Source organism: Pseudophryne corroboree, chromosome 3 (assembly GCF_028390025.1).
Source record: "Pseudophryne corroboree isolate aPseCor3 chromosome 3, aPseCor3.hap2, whole genome shotgun sequence".
Classification (NCBI taxonomy): Eukaryota; Metazoa; Chordata; class Amphibia; order Anura; family Myobatrachidae; genus Pseudophryne; species Pseudophryne corroboree.
This window is the reverse complement of record NC_086446.1, coordinates 448513390-448535069: the sequence shown is the minus strand read 5'-3', so window position 1 is coordinate 448535069 and position 21680 is coordinate 448513390. Positions and strand designations below refer to the sequence as shown.

At 42.0% G+C, this 21680-nt stretch overlaps 1 protein-coding gene across 1 annotated transcript in view; it reads left to right on the top strand.

The window, feature by feature from the left end:
• The window catches only part of LOC135055923 (protein 4.2-like), a 44147-nt gene that overhangs the window by 9092 nt on the left and 13375 nt on the right, over positions 1-21680 (top strand). Inside the window, exons 4-14 of the mRNA XM_063960522.1 lie at positions 83-201; positions 1383-1511; positions 1596-1758; positions 3365-3503; positions 5679-5782; positions 6603-6848; positions 8997-9287; positions 13403-13569; positions 14908-15041; positions 15554-15714; positions 16680-16955. Of these exons, the coding sequence (XP_063816592.1) occupies positions 83-201; positions 1383-1511; positions 1596-1758; positions 3365-3503; positions 5679-5782; positions 6603-6848; positions 8997-9287; positions 13403-13569; positions 14908-15041; positions 15554-15714; positions 16680-16955 (1929 nt within the window). The remainder of the gene's footprint in view (positions 1-82; positions 202-1382; positions 1512-1595; positions 1759-3364; positions 3504-5678; positions 5783-6602; positions 6849-8996; positions 9288-13402; positions 13570-14907; positions 15042-15553; positions 15715-16679; positions 16956-21680) is intronic.

Genomic DNA, 21680 nt, shown 5'->3' with positions numbered 1-21680 from the left:
GTCGCCGGGAGCCCGACCGCCGGCATATCGTAGTGAACCCGTTTTTTTCATACAGTATTCTTCTAATTTTCCTCTTTCTTAGATGACCCTGTGTACATGTACAATGACGCTCAGAGACAGGAGTATGTTCTCAACGAGGAAGGCATCATCTACCTGGGCACTGAAAGCTGTGCTCAGCCCCAGCCCTGGCACTTTGGGCAAGTACGTTTCACCTCCGCCATGCTAGCTTTTCCTATGCGTTTCATAGTTGTTGTCAGTACTCAGCTAATCTGTCTGGTTTTGAGCTGCGTCAGGAAGAAAATATAGGTCACAAATCTTGGCATTAAGGTGACTGTATTAAAACAAAGTCACCAAGTGATCATTATGTCAGTAGAATCATAACGATCAATAATAAATCATAAAATCACATGATCAATTAGTTGAATTGTATTTATTTACAGGACAATTAAACCATTTCCAGTATTCTAAATAGACATCACATGAATTAAGAAGTAATATATTTATAACAATAAAAGTACAGGTTGAGTATCCCATATCCAAATATTCCGAAATACAGAATGTATACAAACTTTGTTTAATACACAAAGTTATTAAAAATATTGTATTAAATGACCTTCAGGCTGTGTGTATAAGGTGTATATGAAACATAAATGAATTGTGTGAATGTAGACACACTTTGTTTAATGCACAAGGTTATTAAAAATATTGGCTAAAATTACTTTCAGGCTGTGTGTATAAGGTGTATATGAGACATAAATGCATTCTGTGCTTAGACTAGGGTCCCATCACCATGATATCTCACTATGGTATGCAATTATTCCAAAATACGGAAAAATCCGATATCCAAAATACCTCTGGTCCCAAGCATTTTGGATAAGGGATATTCAACCTACAAAACACAAACCATTAGTTCAACATACCCTGCCTTGGATATTATTATTATTATTATTATTATTATTATTATTATTATTATTATCCTTTATTTATGTGGCGCCACAAGGGTTCCGCAGCGCCCAATCACAGAGTACATAAACAAATAATCAAACAGGAAAACAGCAACTTACAGTTGATGACAGTATAGGACAAGTACAGGGTAAATAAACATAGTTACATCAGCAGATGACACTGGAATAAGTATCAGGTGGCAGAAGACTGCTGGATTTGGTGCAGTTGAAGATTATTAAAGTAAGAAAGGATAAGCACATGAGGGAAGAGGGCCCTGCTCGTGAGAGCTTACATTCTAAACCTGCCTCAGTTTTGGAAACCTCTACAGAGGGGTATGTTTTGCCAGTTTGTGTCTTGAGTTCCACTGTACTTTATTCTGCAGCCCATCCCAGTAAGCTTCCAGTGCTGAGGTCTAATTTGCCAATTCCATTTCACAGTTTGAACAGGAAATTCCTGACATATGTCTTAAGCTCCTGGATATGAATCCTCGTTACCAGGAGGAGCCAGAAAAACATTATTTGAGGAGAAATGATCCAATCTACATCAGCCAGATGATCGGTGACATGGTAAGCAAGTGCAGGAGACTGATTTATGCTGCGATCCTCTTACCTGTGTTTTATCATCTATACACGTGTGATTATTATGTGCAGATTGGCAGGAGGGATGAGGAAGACAGAGTGGCTTTTATGTGTGAGAATGGAAGACTATCCTACACATGGATAAGCAGTGTCCCTACATTGAACCATTGGTTCCAAGATGAAAATCACCTGGTTTATGGACATCACTGGGTGTTTGCAGCCGTGCTGTGCACAGGTAGTGATCTAAGTACACGTCGGTGTAACAGTAGAAACATCTATTTCATAACAAACATGTCAGTAAAAGTGTCCAACATTAAACAACCTCTCTGACTGTCAATCATTGCATGGCCCTTCAAATGCCCGTTCCACACTACCACTGCCTAGAGTGCCAATAGCGGTGCCTGGAACATTTATTCTGTGTTTTTATTTCCCTACAGAGCACCCCTTCCTTCTTAACTCACAGAGAGGTTTTTTTCTTAATTATTCAAATGGATTTTTTTGAGCCCCCACTGTCCCGCCCTCTATTACATCTGCAGGTTCCTATTTTTAGAAGAGAAGGGAGATATCAGCCAAGGGGCAGCAGGTAGCATGATGTGTGTGATCATCACTGCTGTCACCATCATCTACATCAGGCGTGCCCAACCTGTGGCTCTCCATCTGTTGTAAAACTACATATCCCATCATGCCTTGCCACAGTTTTGCTATTAGGGAATGCTAAAACTGTGGCTGAGCATGCTGGGATGTGTAGTTTCACAACATCTGGAGAGCCACAGGTTGGCCAGGCCTGATCTACATGCTGCTCATGGTTACTTGAAGTTTCCCCCAAGTGATAGCTCCTTCATGTGCCTTGCTCAGATTGGCCCAGCAGATAGAGGCATGATCAGCTTGCCTCCTGATTGCTTCCTGTCATTATTGATGCCTATTACAGCACAGATATATAGTATTATATAATGTACTTTTATTAGAGTGGGTATAATACAGGCAGTGATGAGGCGGCAAAGGGTCGATATGGGGCATTATTCAGAGCTGATCGCAATGCTTGAAATCGATCTGAAGGCCGACGATTTGCACCCTGCGCATGCGCAGCAGCCGCAGTGCACGTGCATAGGCTATAATGATGCGGTTGCATCCCAGAAGTATGCGATTGTGTCATGATTGGCAGATGTCAGGCTTCCCGGTGGCGGCGATGCAGCATTGGTGGGGAGGAGGGCAGGAAACGCAGGAGTGTCAGGGCCGGTTTTGGGGCCAGCCAATGACAACACTTACATTTCCTGCGATAGGAAACATGGCGGTGGTGACCCTGCCTACGCATTGAATTGCGATCACATCACAGAGCATCACCACACATGCTGGACAGCCTTGCCCTGTACTGGTGGCCCCAGGCAGATGTGAGTAGTATGGTTGCAGATTTTTCTGCGACCATCTCTGAGTAACCCTCATAGTCGTAGGATGCCCAGTACCCTAGCACTGGCCTTGCCATTCCCTAAAATAAAAAGTACAAATAGAAGATATAATTTAAGCATCTATTAAACACTTGCAATATATCACAATAATGGAACCCCACCTGTTGTAAACTCCATCTTACTTCATAGCAACAACTGTTCAGTGTTAGTAGAGGGAATAAGGAGATGCAGGGGGTTGATGCTCAGTAAAGTGAGAGCTTTAGTCCAAGGTGAATAACCCTAACTAAAATGTACTTCTTTTTTTTTTTTTTACTTTGTATCTTAGAAGTGTTGATAGATATGACACTGGGCACTTGGACATGCATAGTTTGTGTCTCTTTTATTTTCTACTATTGTGTATTGGTAACATTGGAAAACTTTTCTTGAATTGTTTGACAGTGTTGCGCTGTCTGGGCATTCCAACCAGGATTGTCACAAATTACAACTCAGCCTATGACACGGACCAGACTCTGCAGAAGGATATATATTACAATGAGAATGGGGCCCGGATCCACAGATCAAGGAATGACAGCATCTGGTAATGACTGATAGAACATGTTAGTCACAGTTAAGGTGCATACACTCTGGGTGTTCTTGCCCAGCGTGTATACACAGCGATGATGGCTGACATCACTGGGCTGAAAAGCGCTCAGTGCAACTGCATACACACTGAGCTATTTTCCCCCCTGCCCAGCGATGTCAGCGGGGGTGAACGGCTTTCCATAGCAGGACGCTATGGAAAGCCGCTCACCCCGCCGTTCATCTACTGGTAATACCGGCAGATGAACAGCGGCCGCCGGCGATGAAGCGGGAGTGCGCATCAGCGCTCATCGCTCATCACCAGGGCATACACACTGGGCGGCTTTGAGCTGAAAGCAGCACAACACACCAAAAGTGACCTGCTCTCAGCTCAAAATGGCCCAGTGTGTATGGGCCTTTACACGCAAGTGTCCTCCACTGACAGTAACTATTGAAAACCTTGAAAATAAATGGTTGTAAGGAACTGTTTACTGAGGACACATACAGTAGGAATGACCATTATAGCAATTTGTGCATTGCCACTGTTCTAAAAAATAACTATAAGTAGCAATAAATAACTATAAATATAGTTATCAAGTTATACATTATCCTAGCAAAATATCTGTTGTGAAATGAAACCATTTTATTCTCTGAGAATGGCTGTCAGATCTGCTGGGAGATTTATCAACCCTTGGAGAGAGAGAACGTGGAGAAAGAAAAAGCATCAACCAATAAGCTTCTAACTGTCATTTTACAGGCTGTGCTAGAAACGTGACAGAAGCTAATTTGATAAATCCACCCCTAAAGATGAGCATACACTATACAATTACCTGACAGATAATCTGTGGTTGGAATGAAAACCTGGTGATGGGCGAGAGCAACTGATCATCTACCATTAGCTACCAAACATTGGAAAATGGACAAAACCCATCGTTTATACGGGATCAGCATGATTTACCTACAATCAAAATCCCAATGGTCAAAATACCGACAACAATTGACAGATGGTCAAAATACAAACATGGTCAAAATACCGACATTTAAAATGTCAACACGGTCAAAATACCGACATTTAACATGTTGACGGGTCAAAAGTCGACACAAGTTTTAAAAAAATGGCGTGTATGTAGACAAAGGTCGTCATGGACACCGTATAAGTGTACCGCGTCCCCTCGCATGTCGAGCGGCTTCGGGCACGGTGCCTCACTGCGCTCGGTACACTATTATATTCCCCTTCCACGTCCACTGGGAAGGTAAAGTATGAATAAGTCGGTTTCAATTAAAGAATCATGAAAAACTTGTGTCAATTTTTTGACCTGTCAACATTTTTATTGTCGGTATTTTGTCCATGTTGGTATTTTGACCTTGTCCGTAGTTTGACCATCGCCCAATGGTTGTCGGTATTTTGACCGTCGGGATTTTGATTGTAGGTAAATAACCCGTTTATACAAACTGGTTAAATCACAGACAGGTTTTGTCCATTTTCCAGTGTTTGGTAGCAAATGATCGCTTGTCAGTTGCTCTCATCCATTACCAGATTTTCATTCTAACCACAGATGATCCGCCAGATAATTGTATAGTGTATGTATGCCAAGTTTAAGTGTAGAGAGGGCAATCATGTGTTTATGTGGCAATTAACTTCTGACTTCTCTGACTCTTTTCCTGTGGGACAGCACACTTTGTCATACTGTATATGCCAGGTCACTTGTAAATAACACTCTTCCTATAACAACAAGTTCATGATGTTCACCTGTTGCTTATTACAAGTGATGGTCCAATGTCCCCTATGTTAGCACTGCTTATGCATAGCCACAGTGATGTACATTTCCCCTCATCTGCTCAGTTTCAATAGAAGTTGAGCCTGGTGAGAGATTGGGTTAGCTTCCTGTAGTACTGCATGATCACTGTCTATAGGACCAAGTAGCTGTTTAACTAAACCATATAAACAAATACAGTATATTTTTTGTGCTACTGTGAACATAACCATGCGTATACCGCTGGGGGATGCAAGTTTCAGGTCAATGTGGATACTACTTACCTCTGTATTTGTTCCCATACTAGCCAAAAAATGTAAAAACAAAAGTCAGTGTACCACTGGGTTCTCACTTCTTGTCCTACTGTCCAAACTTTCCCTTTGGTTATGACACTTCAGTGGCTAACCTGCTTTCTTGTGTAATGCAATGTCGTCCTACAGGCATTTTCATGTGTGGAATGAGTGCTGGATGGAGAGAAGAGATCTCCTTAAAGGATACAGTGGATGGCAGGTTCTTGATGCCACTGCACAACAGAAATATAATGGTAATGATATGAGTTATTGCAACTAAATTATATACAGGTAGACCCTTGATTTTCCGGCACCTGATGGTCCGGCACCACTTTTAATCCGGACATATCAGGTGCTGGGGGAAGTTAGGCGGTGGGTGAAAATTAAGCTGCAGGAGGGCTTAAATAGGCAGCAGGACCCTTAGTTAGGCTGCAGTGGGTGGATGGGATGAGAGACTCATGCTGTGAGCAGGTAGACATGCTGCGGCGGTGGGTCAGGCTGCAGGCGGGGAGTCCGGCTGCGGGGCAGGGAGTCAGGCTGCAGGCTTGAAGTTAGGCTGTGGGAGGCATGTGCAGTAGAATTAGGCTGCAGGGGAGGGGGATCAGGATGCTGCCAACACCTCCGTCGCCGATACCACCGATAATCTGCCAAACTGATAATATGGCACAGTGTCAGAACCGAGGGTGCCGAATTATCGGTGGTGTACCTGTATATAGATAGATAGATAGATAGATAGATAGATAGATAGATAGATAGATAGATAGATAGATAGTAAATTAGCCTTAGTGAAATTATGTGCTAACTGCAAATATGAGTTACACAGCACATTTAGGTAATAACTATAATAATAATAGTAACAATAATAATAACAGTTTATTTCCATTTACCTGCAAAAGAGAGGTACGTTCCCTGTTATAGAAATACATTTGAATGTAGATATCCATATGAATGTGCAAGACAGCTTCAATTAAACAATTAGGAGTTGTTCTCCAATAATGCTAATAGTGTATACAGGAGCGTTATCCAATTTCAATAGCTCCATTTAAAACTCCACCTTAACATCTATAATTACAGGTGCTTTGTACTGTTGTGGTCCTGCCCCAGTGAGAGCCATCAAGGAAGGGCGTGTGGACTTTAATTATGACACAAAGCTGATCTTCTCCAAGGTATTCACAGACCGTGTGGTCTGGGTGCGGAACGTAAATGGATATTTCAGTAAGGCATTCAGCAATGCCAGGCATGTTGGAGATGGAATCAGTACAAAGAGCGTTGGGAGCGAAGTCCAAAATGATATTACCCATGACTACAAATACCCGAAAGGTGAGTATTATTATTGTCAGAATCAAAATAATCAAAATAAATCAAGTATTATAGCAATCTTAAGTGTGACGCCAAGTACTTATGTGCATAGTTCCTAGAGGTCCCAAATTGACATGGCTAAGCTAGTATTTATTTATGAAGCACAGCAAAATGCCTTGGTTTTTCCCTGGTGAAACTGGATGGTCCAACCAGCACACATTGAAGGGCAGGCTCTCTTGGTGCTCTCTGTTGATGTCTCTGCAAACTAGATACATACCAACATGTGCGGGCAGGCAGACGATGGGATAGTGTAAAACATCACATCTCTTACCATTATAGAACCACTCCTTTTATAAAGAAAAGTAATTAATAATAGTAATTTGTAAAAGACTTCCCAGTTTCTTCTAATTTATTACTTATATTAAGCCACGGAAAGGGTTAGGTTGCTGGAGGGAGAGCGGGGTGGGAGCTTTAGGCTGCGAGAAGGGAGGGTTAGGGGGCATTGGGGACAGCTGCGGATAATATACAATCGCCGGCATCCCGACCGACTTATTTTATGCAGTGAAATTTATAAATGTAGCAGATAAAAAACATAGTTAATGTTTTTAAAAGCAAGAGTGAGTGGACAATGGGACTATCTTTGCTACATGTGTGATTTTTATGCGAGTATAACTTTTTTAAGTATATTTTGGCCTTAGAAATTTTTTTTTTCCAAAATGCAACATGGAGATACAAACTGAGTACCATTAAAAGTATGAGCAGTAGAGGATCTTGCCACGGGCAAGCAGGACTTTTGCCCGGGGCGCCGCCTTTCGGAGGGCGACGCCCCATGGTAAGATCCGCTGCTGCTGTGCCCCCCCCGCTGCCCGCTCTGTCCCGCTGTGAAGGGAACTAGACGCGTAGCGTCTAGTTTCCTTTCGCGGAGAGGACCTTTACTGTGCAGTGAGCGATGACGTCATCGCGCACCGCACAGCAAAGGTCCTCTCCACGGAGGGAAACTAGACGCGCGTAGCAAAGGTCCTCTCCACGGAGGGAAACTAGACGCGCGTAGCGTCTAGTTTCCCTCCGTGGAGAGGACCTTTGCTGTGCGGTGCGCGATGACGTCATCGCGCACCGCACATCATTTCAGCGGCGCTACTACTGTACAGGGGGGCGTAACTGACCCCGCCCCCTGTGTGAAGCCACGCCCCTATTGAGTATGAGACAAAAAGTCCTTTTCAGAATAGAAATTTACAGACCTACAAACAACAACCCCTAAAAAAGTTCCTTAATCAACCCTTTTATATAAATGATATCTTGTTTTGGCACTTCTCCACTAAACTACACATGGTTGCCTATTTTCTACTGTGCAAGTAACTCCTTACTTTGCCGAACTCTTCCACTCCGCCTGTGTATACTTGTGATCGCTCACACTTACTGTCAAAGGTGTAAATTGTACATAATTAAGGTGCAAAGTGGACCAAAACCTGATTTTGCCATGCAGGGCCATCTTAACAGCATTGAAGGCCTTGGGAAAACCAATGCACTGTGGCTCATACGCAGCCATTCACGGGAACCAATAAATCATAGCGTGCCCCTCCTGCAGTCCTGCGCTGTCTCTTCACATGCTTCCTGAAAACAGGTGACACAGAAAGCTGTGCAGGGACCCGGCCAGTGTGATTAGCTATGTGTGTCTGATGGGACATACTTACCTACACAGGGGCCGGCACAGGTACACATATATGATGGTCCAAGCCATATCATTTATTTAAACAACAATTGTTATTGAAATATGTACAAATATTAAGGGGATAGAGAAAAGAGAAAACACATGAAAAAGTGGAAAGGGAGTAACAACTAGGAGTAAGGCTAGGTACATGGGGGGAAAATCAACACAAGCGTAAGACACAAATAGGTACCAAAATAACAGACCATTCAACATAATATATCAATGAGTCCACAATAATTACAATTATTGACTAGATATTTAGCAAGTACCTTGTATTTTATAAGTAAGTCTGAAAATGTGTTCAAATTAAGAATCAAGTCTAACACATAATTGAAGACCTACATTCTATGAGCATAACATAGAAGTTTAAATATGTAAAATGAATAATTATTCATAAGAATATAAAGTATCATACATCATTATTATCTAGTTGCCTACCTTCTTGCTGTGCCTCCCAATAGGTTCTACAGAAGAATATGAAGCTGTTCAAAGAGCCAAGCAACTTATGTTGAAAAATCATCAAATGAGTGAGAACAACCCTATGTTCCTGAGCCCCATTTTTGTGTCCATCATATCCCAGAATGCTCAGCTGTTTGGAGAAGACATAAGTGTTGCTGTGACGGTCAGCAATGTATGTGGGGAGGAGAAGGATCTGGAGCTTGTGCTCAGTGCTCAGACTGCACATGATTATGGCATTACACAGGAACAGTTTTGGAGTGAGAAGTTTGACTTCCACCTTATGGCAGGAGAAGGTAAGTCAGACATGCTTAGAACGTAACTGAATTTAGAAAGGATTTTCCCTATGAAAGTAAAATCCTTCTTCCTAACCAGGACACAGGACAAATCTTCCTAACCAGGTGTAACAGGACACAAAATTTGTAGTAGGCGGTTGCTACAGATCTAAAGGTTTCTGGATGATAGAAGAAAACCATGTGAAAATTAGATTACTCTACGAGTCACTCTGATGATGAGAACAATATTTGAACTGACTTTTAACAATGTGTTAGGAACCAAAATTAGCTCAGGCATTCAGGTCTCTCTAATCTGGAGATGGACAACAGATTATAATCAAGGGTATAAAACTGCAACAACTTTGACAAGAGATTAGCATTACTAGCAATAGAGGATTACATCTACCTCCCCTCTCTTGCAGGACCTTCCCATTCAGAATCCAATTCAAGCTTCTCACACTCACCTACAAAGCCCTCACCCACTCGTCTCTCTCTTACATCTCTGACCTTATATCTCTTTACATTCCCACCCATCCTCTTCGCACTGCTAATGCACGCTGTCTCTCCTGCCAACTGATTACCTCCTCCCACTCCTACCTACAAGATTTTGCACGTGCTGCTCCCTTTCTCTGGAATTCTCTACCTCTCCTTATCCGACTCTACAAAACTTCAAATGGGCTCTCAAGATCCACTTCTTTACCAAACCCAGCCAACTCTCCTCCTAACCCTCTTGTCTATGCTCACTTTCTACCCCTTCTGTGTCACCCCGGTCAGTTAGTCCTTCACATTTTAGATTGTAAACTCGCAAGAGCAAGGCCTTCTTTCCTCATGTGCCTTTCCATTTCTTACTTACACTATCTTATACTCCATACTCCCTTTGATGGCACCTAACCCCTGATTTTCCATACCTGTCCTATATTGTCTTGAACTGTAAGTGCTGTTTTCTTGTTTGCTCATTTGATTATGTACTGTGTAATGGGTGCTGCAGATCCCTTGTGGCGCCATATAAACAAAGGCTAATAATAACAATAATACTGACATCCCAGACTGGTGTGAATTCCTTCATGGCTTTCACATTGAAGGTCCTGGAAAGGACACCCTGTAGATCCTTCAGCTAGTCAACCCTCTATCTTAAATCTGTGAACTGCATGCCAGCCACTGTCTTATGTTACCCACTCAAGATTTGCTGTAACATTTGTCACTCAAAACACAACCAACTCAAACTGCCCACATGACCAAAACATGAACCCTTACTGAGTATGGCAGACTCAAATTCTCTTGAAAGAACATATCCACCTGACAGTTAATATTAACACTTTGTACCACAATTTATTAGTATAGCTCCTGACATTTGATATCGGATTTTGGGGGTAATTCAGAGGTGATCGCAGCAGCAAATTTGTTAGCAGTTGGGCAAAACCATGTGCACTGCAGGTGGGGCAGATATAACATTTGCAGAGAGAATTAGATTTGGGTGGGTTATTTTGTTTCTGTGCAGGGTAAATACTGGCTGCTTTATTTTTACACTGCAATTTAGATTTCAGTTTGAATACACCCCACCCAAATCTAACTCTCTCTGCACATATTATATCTGCCCCCCCTGCAGTGCACATGATTTTGCCCAACTGCTAACAAATTTGCTGCTGCGATCAACTCTGAATTAGGCCCCTTGTCCTAAATCAGTATTTGTACAACATAGTCATGTGATTATCTGACAACTCCTTAGCAACATCTGTACCTGTGTAAACAAATTGTAGATTGCAATGGGATACGGTCGTTAGGCCGACTCAACTTAGGTCGACAGTCACTGAGTCGACCACGATAGGTCGACATGTGTTAGGTCGACAGGGTTACTAGGTCGGCATGGTCATTAGGTCGACCTGTACTAAGTCGCCAAGTCAAAAGGACGACATGAGTTTTGTTTTTTTAAATTAAATTTTTTGGATTTTTTTCATACTTTACGATCTACGTGGACTACGATTGGGAACAGTAACCTGTGCCGAGCGCAGCGAGGCACCTTGCCCGAAGCTCGCGAGCCATGCGAGGGGACACGGTGCACTTATTGGGGTTCCCCGTCACTTTACGAGGAAAACGGCACCAAAAAAAATCCAAAAACTCATGTCAACCTTTTCACCTGTCGACCTAGTACAGGTCAACCTAACGACCATGTCGACCTAGTTACCCTGTTGACCTAACGCATGTCGACCTATCGTGGTCGACCCAATGACTGTCGACCTAAGTTTAGTCAACCCAAGACCCATTCCAATGCCTGCAACAATAGGCATGTCAATATGTTCAAGTGGCAGATGTACTCAGAGGCAGAACTCTGGGAGGCAACGGAGTCATCTGCCACCGGGCTCCTGCTCTGAAGGGGGGCACCTCTCCTCCCATTCTGTGACACCATTGAATTAAGTTAGTTGATATCTGTCGCTGTCTTTTCAGTGGCCGACTTCCTCGTTGGTCCCTGCACCTTACAAATCACACTCTCTTTATTATACTGTAGATATACATTTTACAAGTGTCACACCCAGGATTAGAAACCACAACCTATTACACTGGAAGCAGACACCTTATTGATGAAGCTGTTTGCTCCTGTATAAGAAATATGAGAATTGTAACTATATGAAGATACTTCTCTGACAATTACACGTAACTTTATATAATTAGAATTCTCATGCTTCCCATACAGGAGCAAATAGCTCCATCAGTAAAGTGTCTGCTGTCAGTGTAACAGGTCATGGGTTCTAATCCTGGGTATGGCTGCTAAGAAATGTGTGTTTTAAAATAATAGACAATTAAATGTATAAATACAGTATATACATTTTTTTTCAGAACACCACGCACACACACACACACACATATATACGCACACATGCATACATTTATTTATCTAAATATAGGAAATATGGGGGGCACCAATATTAATCTTGCCTCCGGGCAACTGGGACGAACTTACGCCACTGGATGTACTATTTAAGTTTCAGGAGTTATTCCAGAAAGTTGGGCTATCCTGCATAATGATTTTAATTAGACAAAATAATTCAATACTTTACTGTAAGGTAAGTATAATCATGGATGGGAAGTGATCCTGTTCTTATATTGCTTGCATATTGGGCCTAATTCAGACCAGATCGCTAGGCTGCGTTTTCGTACAGCGGGCAATCAGGTCTAAACTGCGCATGCGTATGCACCGCAATGCGCAGGTGCGTCACACAGGTACAAAGCGGAGGATCCATTCGCACGGGCGTTCGCAAGGAGATTGACAGGAAGATGGCGTTTGTGGGTGGCAACTGACCGTTTTCAGGGAGGGGTTGGAAAAATGCAGGCGTTTGCAGGGAGGGTTCCTGACGTCAATTCCGGTTCCAGATAGGCTGAAGTGTTCACAGCGGCTGAGAAAGTCCTGGGCTACTCAGAGACTGCACAAAAGCTGTTCGTACAGCTCTGCTATACATGCGTTCGCACACTTGCAAAGCTAATATACACTCCCCTATGGGCGGTGACTATGCGAACGCAGGACTGCAAAAAAAACCCTAGCGAGCGATTATTAATGGATAATTAGTATTTAGTTGAAAGTGCAATGAAATAATAAAAACATTTAGTTTTGAAATGCTTGTTAAGCTATTACAGGTACACCACCGATTATCCAGCACCTGATGGTCCGGCACCTCTTTTAATCCGGACACATCAGGTGTCGGGGGAAGTTATGCTGGGGGTGGGAGATAGGATCCCGGAGGCACTTAGATAGGCTGCGGGAGGTCTTAGATTAGCAGCAGGAGAGTTAGTTAGGCTGAGGGAAGTCTTAGATTAGCAGCGGAGGCTTAGTTAGGCTGCGGGTGGGGGAGTCCGGCTGCGGCGGGGAGACGGGCTGCAGGTGGGAAAACAGGCTGCGTGGCCGAAATGAGGCTTTAGGGGACACACTGTATAGAATTAGGCTGCAGGGGGGGGGTGTCAGGATGCTGCAAACACATATGTAAGTGATACCACCGATACTCTGGCAAAATCGATAATCTGGCACAGTGCTGGAACCAAGGGTGCCGGATTATCAGTGGTGTACCTGTAGTATGAACCGTTCATGTTTAGGCTGTGAGGAAAGAAGAATTACTGAGACAACTAATAATCCTGGTTTGATTTTGCAGAGAGAAGTGTGTCTGGACGGATTAATCATTCACTCTACAAGATGAAGCTGTTGGATAATAACCTGTTGAGAGTCACAGCTCTGCTAAAAGAGCCCAAATGTCAAAATGGCAGCCTTGCCCTGGCAGAGCAGGATGTGACTGTCTGCAAACCAGTCCTGACCATTCAGGTAATACCAGAGACTATAGCAGGTACAGTGTACTACATAGCAGTGGAAGTTAGAATGGAAATAAAAACTTACAATGCAAAGAAACTCTAGTCGCTACAGGAATTGATTGAAATAAAAATGTAGCTATCTCAGTGACAATAATTTACATTAATGTAGCTCTCATGCATTACTGTGATAAGCAATATACCTAAAGTGTATGTACTTAAGCATTTCTCATGCTTCCTATACAGGAGCAAATAGCTCCATCAGTAAGGTGTCTGCTTCCAGTGTAATAGGTCGTGGGTTCTAATCCTGGGTATGATGCTTGTAAAATGTGTATCTGTAATAAAGAGGGTGTGACTTGTAAGGTGCGGGGACTAGTGGGGGAGTTAGCCACGAAAGAGATAGCGGCGGAAGGCAATTAACTTAATTGAATGGTGCCCCTTCAGAGCAGGAGTCCTGCGGCAGCCGACTCGGTTGCCTCCCAAAGTTACGCCTCTGTTTCACAATACTAATACATTACATTCTCCATGTCTTTCCGAAATCACCTGATGGTCAATACAATTTTTTAATGAGTGATCCTTGTAAAAGCTTAGACGTTTAGAGTTCACTGGTAAAAAAAAAAACCACCAACAACAAAAACATAAAGTCAATAGTGTGAGTTCTATAGTAGAAATTATAAACATACACCATGCAAAAAGTAAATATTAATCATAGCTGATCCAATGAACTGGTATTTTATAGAACCCTGTGTCCTCCATAGAAAACAGATTACAGAATCCAGTTATATACATTTGGTGACCATGCATTGTTATAAATAGTGATGCTCGAACTGGTCACATATATAATATTGAACAAGTTAAATCCATCTATACTTAAGTACATCATCATTTCTCAGGTTTAAGATTGCTAACAAAAAAAAAATTTTTTGAGAAAGTATAACAGGCTAGACTATCTTTAAGCCAGTTCCACAATGTTGAAACAGATCGCACACAGTCAATCTAAAATTGATATATGTTGTACAATTTAATTGTTAACACAAATTTCACATGTTCAAGGAAAAATGTAATACAAAATCTGGTTTAATTACAAATATTATTTAGAAAAAAGAGTAAACATTAACTATGAACTGCAAATCTTAATTGCAATTGCAAACACACACAGTATTATCAACTGAGGTCTATTAATGATTGTACCACTAACATGTTTGTAGCAATTAAACTTCTAAAAATCAAGCAAATTTCAAGCTGGTTAAAATGTCCTGTATGATACAAATGGTCTAATCATGGAAGATCTACAGGATCAATATTGCTAAAGTTTTGCTCAGGTCAATTTATTTATTTATTTATTTATTTTCAGATGCCAAAGGTCTCTTTGCAGTTTCAGCCAATAAAGGCAATAGTGACTTTACCGAACCCTCTGAAGGAGACTCTGGAGAAATGTGTAATAAGGGTAACAGGCAAAGGGCTGCTGCACAAAGAAAAGATCTACAGGTAATTTTAATTAAACATTTTCAATAAGTGATTACAGAAAAGTCGAGCGGAGGGGTGTTTGTGGATGAGTCTCCAAACCGGTACATGCTTTACTTATTCAAACAGGCTTTTTTTCATGTAAGCACCACCTCCCAACATTTACAGATGGGTCCACATTTATCTTGACCTTTAATAGGATTAACTGCGACTGGCCAGTCGGACTTAATCCCCTGCTGTAATGACTTAATCCCCTTCTGTATTGTTCTCTGTATTGTATTGCAGTTGAGAACAATAGATGAAGGGTTTATGCTAATAAATCATGTTGTGCCTAGGCGCAGAAAACTAGTCAAGATAACCGTGGACCCATCTGTAAAAGGGCAAAATCGAGACAAAACAAGCTCCATGAAAACCCAAAACCATAATTCCAAAATACACCTACATTTCATCAACACATGCCCAAATTGGGACAGTATCACCAATACTAGGACTTGTACAATGTATGGATATAATTTGGTTTGCATTATTATTTTCAGGTGCAGAGATGTGCTGTCAGAAGGCAATTTACACTACCCAGTTACTTTCACGCCAACACAAGTGGGTAGCAGAAGGCTGGTTGTGCAGCTGCAGAGTGACAAGCTTGGTGTCATCACTGGCTTCCAGGCTATAGAAGTTTTACCCAGTGATGTTCACAAATGTAAGTGCATTTCCTATCATGACATCACATATACTTTCAAACACTTTTTCATAATAAAAGCTGTTGGGGGAAAAAACAACATTTCCTAATGACCAAATAATTTGCTATCATTTCGAATCCTGGCAGTAAATCTGAAAGAAAAGCAATTTGGTTCAGAGTTTATTCAATAAATAAAAATTATCCAAAATCAGGAGAGAGACAAGGCAAGCTTTTGCAACAAAAACAAATTAAAATCTTTTATTACTGAAAACCTTTTTTTTGGCTACCTTTGTGAATATGGCTTATTTGTATAACGCACAGGGGAATTAGTAACCATGGTTTTGTAGCTGAACTGTGCACTCATGTATGTTAGCAACCAGGCTCAGTCAGACCATTACATTTACCGCCGGACCTTTTAGTATGCCCTCAATTGAAATCAGCTTAAATAGAATATGAGACAAAATAAGAGAAGTTATTTCATTTACCGGATATGTCAAAAAACATCAACTAGATCGGTATATTTTGTACTATAGAAAGTATTTTATATCCGTCTGTAAAGTGAATTACTTGATTTCTGACATTAGTAATTAGTAAAACTTTGTGAGTGTTACACAGCACTATACATACAGAGTATATATAGTATATTCAGCGCTTTAACCTTGGCCTGGGGTGCTTAACCATGCAATACTGGACCAGCATATGATCTTGAAAACAAGATTTTCTGTAAGACATTTAGGAGTTCTTGACTCTCTTTTGTTCCTTCCATTTCTTTAGATAAATAATTTATTATATAATTTAATTTTAAAGTGCCAAAATGGCAGCCTTTTGGGGAATTTGTCATTTTATATTAAATTCTTCAGGGAATGGCTAATGACACTTGCAGCCATAGTCTTCTGATGTAAAGAAAATCAGGTATTGATGTCTCTCATAAATCCAAAACCATCTCACTTTGAATAATAAACTGAGTAAATGTTTGTTGTTGACAGGGAATATTCACCATTGGGAGGAATTCCAGAAATTTGCAGATAGCTATAACTCCAGTGGTGAATCAGAGCCAGATGTCCCTGTGTGCCTCAGTATCCAATCAGAAGATACAGTCTTTTATGGGCAGGACATACCCATAGCAGTAATAGTCAACAACCGCAGCAAAACAGAGAAGAAAATGCATGGCTTTCTTTTTGCTCAGTACATTGATGAAAATGGTAATGGCTGCCCACACTTCTGGAGAAAACAATTTGCTTTTACTCTAAAGGCAAAAGAAGGTAATTTATTAATCGCCACTAGAGGTAATCCTCATGTAACCCTATGAGAGTGTTGCACAAGTACGTATACAAAACATCCTTAGCTTAACAAAACCTTGATAATGGATGTAGACAGTCAGAATGTCAACATGGATGTTATGTTCACAATCGGCATGCTGATTTAGCATTTTCAATGGAGTTGAGCCCTAATATATACTGTCGACCTTCACAATGTTGATATTATATCCATGTCAACATTACTACATACCATTGATAACTGTGCTGATTATAAGCACATTTGCAATATAGATAGAAGATATCATAGTTTATCTATTAACGATAACCACACAAATATTTGGGTTGTGTGTTGGACCCAAAACAGTGATTATAGATAAACAACATTGATCCATCAAGGAAGAAAATGTGGTCTACAGAAGACTGGGCCCGATTCAGAGATGTATGCATTGAGCAGCTATCAGCAGTCTGTGCATGCGTCTGTATATGCTATGATTTATTCCCAAAGTAATTGACAGTTAGGGGCCAGGGGAGGTGGCGGTCATGTCGCAACTGTTCTGAGGATGTGTTTCAGGCTGTGACCAGATGCACCTCGCTGCCTACGCCAAGCAATCACATATGTTTGGATCTCAGGGGGCTTGGGCTAATAGGAGATTCACTCTTACAGTCAGTAACTGCCTGTTACTGACTCCACCCACTGCGCAGTGAGTGGGTCCTGCAACCACCAAGTCCTACCATCGGCCCTGGAACTGCTTGTTGCTGTGTATGTATAGACACTCTGCTGACAAGCCTCCTAATTGGCATCGACTGATTCCCACTGGTCCTTCACATGGACCAGGCCCTGCATGATAGCTGGCAGAGGGTGGAGCTTAGAGATGCTAGACTCCCAGAACAGCCGGAGAACGGGATTGTGTTTGTCACACTGTGTTGGTTGCAGAAATTCAGATCTAGTCATCTTAAAGGCAAAATATTCCTTGCTCAAATAGTCAATAGTCTTAAAAAAAAAAAAGACTCTTCCCCCTTGCAAGGGGGGTACAGCATACAGATGTTCACAGCAGTAATATCATCTTGATGTCACAGAAGGTATATATCCACCAGGGCTCACATGCCCTGTTTTTATCCTGTTCTTACACACAATGGGGGTCATTCCAACCCGTTCGCTCGCTGCGTTTTAATGCAGCAGAGCGAACGGGTCCCTGCTGCGCCTGTGCCGTAGTGCGCCTGTGCATGCAGGACGGCCGAAGGCCGTAGCAGGACAGCTATCGCCTCTGCCTGATTGACAGGCAGAGGCGATCGATGGGTGAGAGGGGGCGAAGGCTTCGTAGGCGCGGTCAGGCCAATGCAGGCGTGGCTGGACCGAATGGGGGGCGTGTCAGCCGCTGCGGGCCAGGGTGCGAGGAGTAGCTCCCGGACAGCACGCCAAAGCTGCGCTAGTCGGGAGCTACTCCTGAAGTGCAAAGGCATCGCCGCTGTGCAATGCCTTTGCACTTCTTCGAGGGGAAGCCGGACTGACATGCGGGGTGGACTAGCCCCGTGCTGGGCTTCCCCCCGCATGTCAGGAAAGATGATCGTAGCTGTGCTAAATTTAGCACAGCTACGATCAACTCGGAATGACCCCCAATACCACAGAGGGTAGTTCTGCCCTGTGGTCTTTTTAACCAATTATACTATCTCACAAAATATAAATAAATACATATTACATTTCAGAGTTAAACAACTCGCTAAAGCAATCTCTTGCTTACCTTTCATATACAGTGGTGCTTGAAAGTTTGTGAACCCTTCAGAATTTTCTATATTTCTGCTATATTTCGCCACACAGTAGTGAAGTACAAATTTTAATTATATTAGCATACAGTTCTGCATCAGGCCGTGTGCGCAGTTATTGGCTGACAACCAACTTTCCTCCCCATCCACCCAAGATATATTTTGCTAGTCGGTATATAAAAGCTATGGCATGTACTGGGATACTGGCATACTATTTGCAGTGGCTATAGGAATCCAAAGCTGGTTAGCCATGGTTTTCATCATTAATATTTATTACATTTTCTAAAATATATATTTAAAAAAATAAATACATGAAGGGGGATACCGAAAATAAGAGTGGAGGAAGGGGAGAGGGAAATAATCATATACATCTGGGGGTTACAAAGCAGAATCATAAGGTGGTAAGATATTAGTACAAAAGGTAAATATATGGTAAAACACACAGACTCATATAAATAAATTGACGTATGAACAAGAAAATATATGGGGGAAGCAGATATCAACCATAGGGGGGCATTCAGTTAGATCCAAGGACATGTATTCTAAAGTGGGGGAAGATCGAAGAATATCCGCACTCTCCCCATCAGTGGTAAACTCATGCCATGAAAACCATCTCATATCTCAGCAATGGAGATCGTGCAGAGGAGTAAGGGACTCCCAAGGTATCCATCTGAAAATAGACCTTGGTGACAATTGGCACCAAAATCCACACCAACAGAATTGAGTATTGGTGCAAAATTGTATTTTTATAGGCACTATAATATTCTCTAAGCCAGGGATTCCCAAACTCCGCCATTACAGTCCAGATTTTAAGAATATCCATGCCTGACTCCAGATTGTTAAATCAAATTGAATAAGATACTAATTCAGCTGTGCTCAAGCATGGATATCCTTAAAACCTGGACTGTAATAGCGGAGTTTGGGAAGCTGTGCACTATGCAATAGTTTCAGTTGCATTTCAGTTTGGTTCAGGCACCTCAACAAATTGTTGGAAGTCCGGTACATATATTACCAATGGAAAGGGTCCGATCAAGATCCAATTCCCATCATAAATGGAAGTAAGGGGTCTATTTACGAATACTTGGATGAAGATAAAGTCGATGGAGATAAAGTACCAGCCAATCGGCTCCTAACTGCTATCCCATATGCTGTGTATGAAAAATGACAGGAGCTGATTGGCTGGTATTTATCTCCGTTGACTTTATCTCCATCCAAGGCTTAGTAAATAGACCCCTAAGACTCTTGGGTCATAGTGGAGGGAGATAGATAATATATCGCACCTCTGAAAACCCCTTTAGTAAATCTGTACCAAAGGTAAGATGGAGGCGTTTTAGTTACAGCTAGTGGGGATATTCAGGTTTGTTAACAAACCAAAAAAGCACATTAATGTGCAAAACCATGTTGTACTACAGATGGGGCAGATGTAACATGTGATTTGGGTGGGATATTTTGTTTCTGTGCAGGGTAAATACTGTCTGCTTTATTCTTACACTGCAATTTAGATTTCAGTTTGAACACACCCACCCAAATCTCTGTGCCCATTACATCTGCCACACCTGCAGCGCACATGGTTTTGCCCATTAGTGTGTTTTGGTTTACTAACAATCCTGAATACGGCCCTGTATCCACTACCCATGGCTTTGATGCATTCATGTGCCTCCTTCCCCCAAGTTTTCTCATTTAACTCTGCCTTGCCATAATTCCTGCCACAATTACGTGGAGAATAACTATTTTATTGGAATTCATAGCAAAACTAACACACTATCCAGGCATCTCTCTCCCATAATTTCGGGGCTGTGCTCTTATCTCCGTTGTGCTTTGGTATCAGGGCCGAATTAAGGGAGAGGCAACAGGGGCAGTCACACGCAGCCGATTTAAGTTGATTAGTACCCCTCCGGCGGATAAGCGGTTTATAACAGCCGCCGAAGTGTCTCTAGTGAGTCTCGCGGGATAGTGAAGTGAAACCGCGCGAGACAGTGTCCGTGAGCCAGCCACATTGCTGCTCCAGCGCTCTGGTCCTCCATAGGCTGATGCTCCGTGACAGTCCAGGTGTGTGTGCTTCCAAGCAATTTTACTACTGGGGACCCCGATAACTTCATTGGCCCTGGACCGCCACCACCCTTAATCCTGCCCTATTTGGGATGTATTTACTAAAGCAACTTAACAACTCTGCATGGATTTGCATTACAAACTTTCTCTTTTGTCTGGTACCTGTGTAAGCAGAATGCAGTCAACTAAGAGAGGTGGTATAAGTTACAGAACAGAAAACAAAAGACTTACTGTTCCAAGGGACTGGCGAATTGCAGATGTGGTGCCACTTTTTAAAAAGGGAACTAAATCTAATCCCGGGAATTACAGACCAGTAAGCCCAACATCTATAGTGGGGAAAATAATGGAAGGAGTATTAAGGGGTAGCATTCAGGAGTATTTGGGATGCCTTAACATAATTAGTGCGAACCAGCATGGGTTTGTGAAAAATAGGTCATGTCAAACTAACTCAATTAACTTCTATGAAGAAGTGCAAATTTAGACAAGGGAAATGCTGTGGATGTGGTCTACTTAGATTTTGCAAAAGCCTTCAACACAGTAGCACACACGACGTTGTGTCTTAAATTAAGAGAGCTGCGGCTTGGTGACAGCATATGTACTTGGGTCAAAAATTGGTTGGAAAATAGCGAGTGGTAGTCAATGGAACATTTTTGAGTTGGACTTAAGTATGAAGTAGTGTACCTCAAGGGTTTGTACTAGGCCCACTGCTGTTTAATATATTTATAAATGATATAGGAATTGGTATTGAGAGTAAAGGATACATTTTTGTGGATGATACTAAACTGTGTAGGATAATTATATCAGATCAGGACATTGACTCTCTTCAGAACGATTTAACTAAACTGGGAGGTTGGGCAACAAAGTGGAATATGAGGTTCAATATAGAGAAATGTAAAGTTATGCATTTCGGGATTAAAA